The following is a 10,732-nucleotide window of genomic DNA, read 5'->3' as shown; positions in this document are numbered from 1 at the left end:
CTTTGTTACTGGCAAAAATAGATTAAAATGGAAAATTTGCCCAAAAATTGCAATTCTGAAATTTCATCTCCCTTTGCCAATAACTCTTGTGGAACACCTAAAGGGTTAACGACGTTTGTAAAATCTGTTTTGAATACCTTGAGGGGTGTAGTTTCTTAGATGGGGTCACTTTTATGGAGTTTCTACTCTAGGGTTGCATCAGGGGGGCTTCAAATGGGACATGGTGTAAAAAAAAACAGTCCAGCAAAATCTGCCTTCCAAAAACCGTATGGCATTCCTTTCCTTCTGCGCCCTGCCGTGTGCCCGTACAGTAGTTTACGACCACATATGGGGTGTTTCTGTAAACTACAGAATCAGGGCCATAAATATTGAGTTTGGTTTGGCTGTTAACCCTTGCTGTGTAACTGGAAAAAAATTATTAAAATGGAAAATCTGCCAAAAAAGTGAAATTTTGAAATTGTATCTCTATTTTCCATTAATTCTTGTGGAACACCTAAAGGGTTAACAAAGTTTGTAAAATCAGTTTTGAATACCTTGAGGGGTGTAGTTTATAGAATGGGGTCATTTCTGGGTGGTTTCTATTATGTAAGCCTCGCAAAGTGACTTCAGACCTGAACTGGTCCCCAAAAATTGGGTTTTTGAAAATTTCTGGAAAATTTCAAGATTTGCTTCTAAACTTCTAAGCCTTGTAACATCCCCAAAAAATTTAATATCATTCCCAAAATGATCCAAACATGAAGTAGACATATGGGGAATGTAAAGTAATAACTATTTTTTAGAGGTATTACTATGTATTATAGAAGTAGAGAAATTGAAACTTGGAAATTTGCAATTTTTTACACCTTTTTGGTAAATTTGGTATTTTTTTAATAAATAAAAATGATATTTTTTTACTTCATTTTACCAGTGTCATGAAGTACAATATGTGACGAAAAAACAATCTCAGAATGGTCTGGATAAGTCAAAGCGTTTTAAAGTTATCAGCACTTAAAGTGACACTGGTCAGATTTGCAAAAAATGGCCAAGTCCAGAAGGTGAAATAGGGCCGAGTCCTTAAAGGAAACCTGTCACCATGATTTTGCGCATAGAGCTGTGGACATGGGCTGCTAGATGGCCACTAGCTCATCTGCAGTACCCAGGTCCCATAGCTCTCTGCGCTTTTATTGTGTTAAAAAAACGTTTTGAGTGATATGCAAATGACCTGATATGAGTCCTGTAGCCGGAGATGAGTCAAGCGGAAAGGAGCCCAGCACCGCCCCGCGTCCTCCGAATCTCCTCCTTGCCAGCTGACGTCACAGAGCTGGAGCGCCGAAATCTCGCGATGCGCGAGCTAGCGCATGCGCAGTGTCGGCATCATGTTCATTCCCTGTGCTGGCATCAGCACAGGGAACGAACTACGCATGCGCTAGCTCGCGCATCGCGAGATTTCGGCGCTCCAGCTCTGTGACGTCAGCCGGCAAGGAGGAGATTCGGAGGACGCGGGGCGGTGCTGGGCTCCTTTCCGCTTGACTCATCTCCGGCTACAGGACTCATATCAGGTAATTTGCATATCACTCAAAACGGTTTTTTAACACAATAAAACGCAGAGAGCTATGGGACCTGGGTACTGCAGATGAGCTAGTGGCCATCTAGCAGCCCATGTCCCCAGCTCTATGCGCAAAATCATGGTGACAGGTTTCCTTTAAGGGGTTAATTTATAGAATGGCCAGGACCACCAGGTTGAGAGCTGTTCTTTCTTGGATGCTTTTTTGGAGATATATACTGTAAAACTTCAATTAATTTATTTGCATTGAGTTGTGTGTTACAGCGTCACCTGGTGGTCATTATCTGTAACCACATAGCAGTCTGTAACCATAGACAACTAAATGCCTCAAATAACATCAATAATCTTCTGTCCAATAAGCATATCACATCTGTGGAGGGTGTGCATCGTTCAGACTGGTCTGCTGGGACTTTTTTTTACACGGGTCCCTTGGAATCTCAACCAAATGCTTCCAGTCTCCAGGTAAGTTTTCCAGTAACTGTATGAAATATATCACTGGAAAAAAATCGTCTTTTCCTCAACGTTATAAAAATGACATTTATTACAAGTATTCCGGTGCATGTTCCAGCAGGCATAGTAGGTGAAGCAAACCTCGTTTCGCGTCATTAGCTGTAGCCACACAGCAATAAAAGAGAAAAGGTAACCACAGACACATAACTGCCACAAAAACAAACAAAACACCAACTACAAAGCAAAGCAAATCACATTTCTGATATGGTTCACAACATATATATTAAAATATTCCAAAAACAGACTTTCTTACCATTGTTTGAAGATCAGTTGATGTCAATGAAAGTAAACAACTTTGTGACAAAAGTACGTCCGGCTCAGGGAAGTGCATCACTACATCCTCCTACGTAGCAGACTACGATGTGCCTAATGGATGGCATGTAGCTTACCTTTGGCTATGTGAGAGCAGGTAAGTCTGCTAAGGAAGACTCTTACATATGGCTGAAGTATCAGGTCTCCTCTAGGTACATTCTATAGAGGCACATACTCCTTGCATGGGGTAATAAACCTACATGTGTTCCCATCTGCACCTATAGACAAACCTTTACACAGATATATTCTAGAGAACCCCATGTTAGTGCCCGCAATAAAACACTCTTTAATCAGTATGCAATGAATCAATAGCTCCACGCACTTTTACAAAACCCATGTAAATGGACACTTTACATACTATTGCTTTACCAAATTATATCTTATAAATAAAGTCACACATTCACAGCAGTCAATTTGCCTTCTGCAGGTCAACTGTAATTCGCACTTGTAATTCCTTGGGCTCTGACCTTTGTCCTGTGATAAAAACCACTCCTGGTTCATTAAAAGAAAAAAAATAAGATGAAGCGTCCTTGAGAGAAGTTCAGCTTATCCAACCCTCAGCTCATTTTCTAGTCCATAGATCTTGGCTTTCAAGTTCCGCAATTCTCCTTGAATTTTGTGGGTTCGCTTGTTTCCCTGCCGTACCGCACTGAGGATAGCGAGATCCTGGTCTGGTCCGATGTTCAGGGTGACCTGAAGAGCGAGATTTTAAGTTTTCTTCCTCAAGAGTAGCACAGAATGGATTTTTAAAGGGACCCTGCACCCCTGTAGTATGGTGGCCGTCCTCAGTGAGTACATCTCAGAAATACATCAACTAGCACATCCAACAACATGCAAGGTTTATTTTTTTTATGATTTGCCTATTGAACTACATATAGCTGTGTTGTCCACACTGAAACCATTGGGGTGGGGGTGATTTGCCCAGTTTATCACCACTGCACATCTTGGCTCACTAATATCAAATTATGCTTCAGATTCTGGTGAGAGAATGATTAGGCAAAACTCTGCACCCATGAGAGGGATCAAAAGGGGCAGGTCATCTGACCATGAGTGGTAATTGGGAGGAGCTCTTGGGTGACCAGGAAGCAGCTGATATGGATGGCAGCTGTCACCCCGCCATCTCCCTTTCCAAGAAATCAAAGGTAGATATCTGCATACCAACAGTACCTACACACAACATTTTATTTTGACTAGCATTTAACTTACCTTAAAGAGCTGCTTCTCCACGTCCCGCAGCTTCTGTCTGAGCAGCTTGATGTCTGTCTTGAAGCCTTCTACCTCCATGTTGCGCCTTTTCTCCAGAGCCTCGTATCTCTGAGTCATGAGCTGCAGCCGTTTGGCCACTTTATCTGAACGTTCCTGGAACGACAAGGTGTGATTAAAAACCTGGGGAACGAGAACATGTATGGGGAAAGGGTCATTTTGCACCCTGCCAAAGACAAATGAGCTGCAATGTGTCTACAGTTGGACCGAATGCCCTCATTTGGGATCACATGACTGCGGGTTAATACTGGCCCATGCTAGATCTCTAATTGTGTAGCCTGTCTGAATAAGACCAAAAAGAGATGGTAAGAACCGATACTGATTCTGGGATGTCCTGAAGAGTTAGGCCTCTTGCACATGAACGTATTTTCTTTCAGTGTCCGTTCCAGTTTTTTTTTTGCGGTCCGTATACGGAACCATTCATTTCGATGGGTCCGCCAAAAACAGAAGTTACTCCTTGTGCATTCCATTTCTGTATTTCCAGTCCGCAAAAAAATAGAACATGTCCTATTCTTGTCCGCATTACGGACAAGTATAGTACCGTTCTATTAGGGGCCAGCTGTTCAGTGTGCATTCCGTATTTTGCGGAACGCACACTGATGTCATCCGTATTTTTTGCGGATCAGTTTTTTGCGGACTGTAAACTACATACGGGTGTGTACAAGAGGACTTACCGTGAGGCTATATTCAAATGACATAAATCTGTGACGTATTCCATTAACTGTATATATATTGCGGTCCACAAACCACGGATCCGCAAAATACAGACACCTTCTGCATGCAATCTGTATTTTTCTCACTCCCATCACTTGAAATCAGTATTCTTGTCCACAATACAGACAACAAATAATGAAACCTCTGCTTGAAATGCAACATACAGGTGTACGGTCTCTCTCCAAATATCAACAAATTCTCCCAAAAAGACCTGGGCTATTATTTTAAAACATAACTTTTACTAAATATAATTAACCTCCCTGGCGGTCTAATTCGTGTAGTATTTTCGTACCTGAAGCGGTACATTCTTCCGAAGCTGCGGCCGGAAGTTTGCGCCGTGCTCCGGAAATGCTCATGTGGACAGCACACACGTCCGCATCCATTCCTGCCCCGTTCTAATTAACCCATGCTAATCCCGAGTGTGGTTCGGGGTTACCGCTTCTTGCAGTGTAAATTAATCCCGAGCCACACTCAGGATTACCGCTAGGGAGGTTAAAATAAGTGTACACATTACTGTTAGCAAGGCGGTGAGACATGCCAAAACAAATGATACGACATAACCAAATGCACCTCTAAGCCAGTAATTCCAGAATGGTAAACAAAGATCTTAACCGACACGGATTAACGAGATGTATTATATGTCTTTGCCAGGTGCCGTCTGGCTGCCGTTTATTAGCAATGGAGAAGCAGGAACTCTTGTCTGGGTTACTTAGATAATGACGAGACCTATAAAGCCCTAGCTAAAGTCCCTACCTGATTAGTGGGTAGGTGGGCTAGTGGTCCCTGCCTAAAATGTCTAGCAAAGACAAAAATGTGTCCCTTGCTTAGGCAGCAGCCAACCGCCCACTAACTACAATCATAACCAAAACCAAGAGCCTTTATCGGATGATATTTCAGTATAGGCAAACAATTCTGTCTCCAAGAAATCTGCTAATATAAGTAAATCTGGGAACTGCTTATAAAGCAATTCCCTAAACTGTAGCTTTATGGTGAGGTTACACTTACATTTATTTCGTAATCTCATGTATTACTGGGTCATTGTAAGTATAGTTTACATTGATAATCTCAGCAGAAATGCCTGAGTGACTGACACTCCCTTACCAGAACTGGAAGCGTGATGAAGAATAAGTCTCATGTTTCAAGGCAGTTGTTCTGCAACTTCCTATAAATGTACCTAGTGTGGGACCTAAGCCCAATTGAAGGCATCCACACAAGCCCCAATACACTCTACAAGAGGGCACTGGCCCGGCACCGACAGGACATGATACCCTTGAATAGAAAATGCCTAAATGTGTTAGCTAGAAATTGTCCTAATAATTTCACCACCAAGTCTTTTTGTGCCATTTGGAGCAATAGGTCAGCAGACCCGTCATGATAACAGCCCTTAAATAATATACCACATTCTGATGACATATCTTTTGTAATTATACAAGCTTTAAAGAGGCTGTGTCACTTCAGTAAATGACATTTATCATATAGAGAAAGTTAATACAAGGCACTTACTAATGTATTGTGATTGACCATATTGCCTCCTTTGCTGACTGGATTCATTTTTCCATCACATTATACACTGATCATATCCAGGAGTACAAGCTTGCACAGCTCTCTGGTGGCAGGGACTGCGAAAGTGCACATAGGTCGGTGCTAGGGCTGCAGTAAGCGATTATTCTATCGATTAATCGAGTACTCTAATAAGAAAAACCCTTTTTAAAATAACGTATTTCTTTATAAAAACAATATTTTTCACAGTGGTATAGCACATAATTGCACACACATGAGGCTGTTCTTCTGACAGAATGTATATCGCAGCTGTGAAAGAAGCCTCATGTGTGTGCAATTGTATGCCGGAACATGGCCAGATGGCCTTGGACCACATTATAGTCAATGAGAGCATATAGCTGTTTGTATCCAGCTATACCCAATACGGTATACTCCAGCAGGCTGTTCTCCTGCCAGAATGTGTATCTAAGTCATGTTGTGAACTCCGGCAGTTTATTCCGGTGGAAGAACAGGCTGCCGAAGTTCACTGGCTGCATAGCTGGATGCCCATTGACTAATGGGGATCAGGACAAAAAAATGCTACACAGTGACATAGCATTTTGATAAGACCCCTCCCAAGTCAGTCAGCCTTGCCCTCAAATCAGTCCCCCCATGCCGCAAGCAGACCCTCCCTTGCTGCAATCAGAGCCAGACCCCCATGCCATCCATTGCAATGTCCCCCACTCCCCCAGTGCCCCCATGATGGCACTGCCATCAGCCACTCCATGCCATGTCCCCCAGTGCCCCGATGATGGCACTGCCATCAGCCCCTCCATGCCATCCAGATTGCCATGATGTCCCCCTTCACCAGTGCCTCCATGCCGCCCACCATGTCCCCCACTCCCATCAGATCAGCCCCTCCGTGTCAAATCACAGGTGCCCCCTGCCGCTGGCGCTAACTATATACTTACCTTTCCTGGCAGTGAGGCGTGCGCTGACACATGGAGTCCGCAGGAGACCCGTCTTCATTCCAGCATGCACTGGGAGGGACCTGAAGTCACACACAGCGTCAGCCAGCGCGCTGACGATGTGTGCACGCAAGGCCCTGGCCAGTGCAGCGCGGTGCCGAGTCGGGAGGCCACGGAGCGGTAAGTGAGAAGCTTCACTTCACTCACGCTCCGTGGTCACGTGATTTAAACAAATCCTCGATGCAGGGAAACTGCATCAAGGATTTTTTTTGCCTCGATTACATCGACGAATCGTTTCAGCCCTAGTCAGTGCTCTTTCCTATAGTGTGCAAGCACGGCCAATGATGGACTGCAGGATGATTGTAACCATGGAAATGAACAGTGTATAATGTGATGGAAAAATGAATCAAGCCAGCAAAGGAGGCAATATGGAGAAAAACAATACATTAGTAAAGGGGTTGTCCAGTTTCTTATATTGATGATCTATCCTCCGGATAGGTCATCAATATGAGATTAGTGGTGGTCTGACTCCCGGCACCCATTCTGATCAGCTCTTTGAAGAGAAAGCAGCGCTCCTTCTGTTCACTGTTTACCTGCTTGCCGTCGACATTGCAGCAGTGAGTAGGTGTAATTAGTATGGCGCCCCCATTCACTTCAATGTGAAGAAGCAGGTGGTGTGTAAAGGAGGAGCAATTACACCTGCTCTGGGTCATAGGGGACAGGTCATCAATATAGGAGACTGGCAAACCTCTTTAAGTGTCTTGTAATTACTCTGTCTACATGATAAATGCCATTTTCTGAAGTGAGACAACCCCTTTAAGAGGTTATCCAAGCTGAAGGAAATCTGCTTTTGTGTGATATGTAAACTATAAAAGGTTAGGAAAAACTCCTTAAGCAAACTCAGCTATTGTATGAATAGCTAGCGTATCAAGAAGTGAGAGAGAGCATTGTCATCTTACTTGCACTCTCCCAGGAAATAAAGCACTAAAGGTTTAGAAGTTGTTAATGGGAACACAACAGCTATACTTCGTAGTGCCAGTCCGTATACTCCCCTGGCTGCATAACGTGCCAATCAGGCAGCCCTGATAAGGGTCCAGGCAAATTGCCTTTAACTTATAGGGACATTCCCATCAACATTTTTATCACATCATTTCTGAAGTCACTGCATGCATTTTACTTCTTGCCCTGGCTCTTTATGGTCCTCTTTTTTGGACATCTAGCATGGCAGACGGGCTCCCTTAACCCGTAGGATACCAGCGCAGTACATGTATGATCAGTTGTAGCGGTTCGGCAGTCACTGATAGCCGGACCCCTGCTGTATGCGCCGGCATTAACCCTTGCACTGCCACGGTCAGCCCTGAACGTGGCATGTGCGGTATCCTGCCGGGTGCGGGGTGGCCATCGGTTCCCCGCGCTGCTGTGACGGGGACCCAATGCCTTCCTCAGGCATCGTGGCTGCCTTCTGTGAGATCCAGCCCACTGGATCTCACAGGCAGGAAGTTGTAAGTGCATTACACAGTGTGTAATACACTTACAGCCAGTGCATTACAAAACAGAAGTATTATAATGCATTGTAAAGGGGATCAGACCCCCAAAAGTTGATGTCCCAGAGTGGGACATAAATTTAAGTGAAAAAATAAAAAAAATTTAGTTTTACAAAACGTTTCAAGTAAAAAATAAAATTTAAAAATTTCCTTTTTCCAAAATAAATTCTATTTTTCTTTTTTTTTTTTATTGGGAAAAAAAAGAAAAGTAACCATATTCGGTTTTCGCCGCGTCCGTATCGACCGGCTCTATAAAAATATCACATGATCTACCCAGCCAGGTTAACGCCATAAAAAAATTAAAACAGTGTCAAATAAGCCATTTTCTGGTCATCTTGCCTCACAAAAAGTGTAATACCAAGTGATCAAAAAGTTTTATGTACCCTAAAATGGTACCAGTCATCTCATCCCGCAAAAAATGAGCCCCTACCTAAGACAATCGCCCAAAAAATAAAAAAAATAGGGCTCTCAAAAAATGGCAACACAAAAGCAAGATTTTATTCTGTTCAAAAATGATTTCACTGTGTAAAACTTAACAAAAATAAAAATGATAGACATATTGGGCATCGCCGTGTCCGTAACAACCTGCTATATAAAAATATCACATTATGTGCCCCCTCAGGTGAATGCTGTAAAATAAATTTTAAAAACTATGCCAAAACAGCCATATTTTTTAACCTTGACTTACAACGTTTAATACTAAGCGATCAAAAAGTCTTATGTACCCCAAAATGGTACAAATCAAACAGTCACCTCATCCTGCAAAAAATGAGCCCCTACATAAGACAATCACTTAAAGGGAACCTGTCACCAGTTTTATGGTGTCCTAACTAAGGGCAACATAAATAAGTGATTGATTCTCTTAGCACAATGCTGGGTCACTTTCTTTAATTGACCCAGTCAATCTGCCAACATCTTGTATTGAAAAGCTCCAGCTGATAATGATGAGTCCTGAATATTCATGAGCTCCTGACTCTCCCCGCCCACCTGCTGCTGATTGACAGTTATTTTCCATATAAAATCAGCAGCAGGTGGGCAGGGGAGTGGCTATAGCTCTGAATTAAATATACGCTGGACTCACTGACATCACGCTGGACTCCAATCAGCTCATTAGCATGCAGCATCTTTGTGTGTGTATATTATGAGGTAACCATCTGTCACACCAGTAAGTGAATACATCTAAGGCACTTTTTGGTAGTTAATGATTGTATATAATTAGTTAGATTATAATCAAATATCCACATGAGAGGTTCCCTTTAAAAAAAAAAAAACAATGGCACCCATAAACCAATCCATCAAAATCTGCACTGCAAAAGCCATATGGCGCTCCTTCCGTTCTGAGTCCTGCCATGAGCCCCCACAGCAGTTTACCACCACTTTTGGGGTGTTGCCGTATTAAGGAGAAAATGGGTAACAAATTATGGGGTGCTTTTTCTCCTGTTACCCCTTGTGGAAATGAAAAATTTGGGGTTAAAGCAACATTTTATTGGAAGAAATGAAACTTTTCATTTCTACAGCCAAGTGTTTCCAAATTCCGTAAAACGCTTAGGCTTCAAAGCGCTCAGTACCTCCCTTAATATATTCTTTAACGGGTGTAGTTTCCAAAATGGGGTCACTTTTTGAGGGTTTCCACTGTAGGGGTAAGTCAGGGTCTCTTCAAATACAAAATGGTGCCTAAAAACCATTCTAGCGAAATCTGCCTCCAAAATCTATATGGTGCTCCTTTCCTTCTGACCAGTGCCATGCATCCATAGAGCAGTTTACCGCCACATATGGGGTATTTCTGTAAACTGCAGAATCAGAGTAATATATATTGTTTATTTTGCAGTTAACCCTTGCTGTGTTGTAAGAAAAAATTTATTAACATGAAAAAAATCAACCAAAAAAGTGATATTTTGAAATTTCACCTCCATTTTCCTTTAATTCTTGTGGAACACCTCAAGGGTAAACAAAGTTTGTAACATAAGTTTTTAATAATTTGAGGGGTGTAGTTTCTAAAATTAGGTCATTTATGGGTGGTTTCTATTACGTAAGCCCCTCAAAATCACGTTATAACTGATTTGGTGCTTAAAAAACGGTTTTGGAAATTTTGCCCAAAATTTTACAAATAGCTTCTAAACTAAGCCTTCTAACGTTCTAATTTACAAAATTTTACCAACATAAGGCAACATATGGGGAATGTTGATTTGATAACTATCTTATGAGGTATTACTATCTGTCTAAAAATTAAAAAAAATTAAAATTTAGAAAATTGAGAATTTTTCTAAATTTTTGGTAAATTTTGGATTATTTTCTAAATAAAGGTGAAATATATCGACTCAAATTTACCACTGTACTAAAGTACAATGTGTCACGAGAAAATCTCAGAATGGCTTGGATAAGTACTACATAAAGTGACA

The 10,732-nt window shown here is 42.1% G+C and overlaps 1 protein-coding gene across 1 annotated transcript in view; it reads right to left on the bottom strand.

Moving 5' to 3' along the window:
• Positions 1-2,716: 2,716 nt before the first annotated feature.
• The window catches only part of CCDC77 (coiled-coil domain containing 77), a 47,316-nt gene continuing 39,300 nt past the window's right edge, over positions 2,717-10,732 (bottom strand). The window contains exons 11-12 of the mRNA XM_040436430.1: positions 3,572-3,724; positions 2,717-3,058 (exon numbers count right to left, since the gene is read on the bottom strand). Coding sequence (XP_040292364.1) covers positions 2,912-3,058; positions 3,572-3,724 — 300 coding nt within the window. The 3' untranslated portion in view covers positions 2,717-2,911. The remainder of the gene's footprint in view (positions 3,059-3,571; positions 3,725-10,732) is intronic.

The sequence above is a fragment of the Bufo bufo genome, chromosome 1 (genome assembly GCF_905171765.1).
Source record: "Bufo bufo chromosome 1, aBufBuf1.1, whole genome shotgun sequence".
NCBI classification, from domain to species: Eukaryota; Metazoa; Chordata; class Amphibia; order Anura; family Bufonidae; genus Bufo; species Bufo bufo.
Note: the sequence above shows the minus strand (reverse complement) of the source record. Positions and strands in the feature narration are given on the sequence as shown.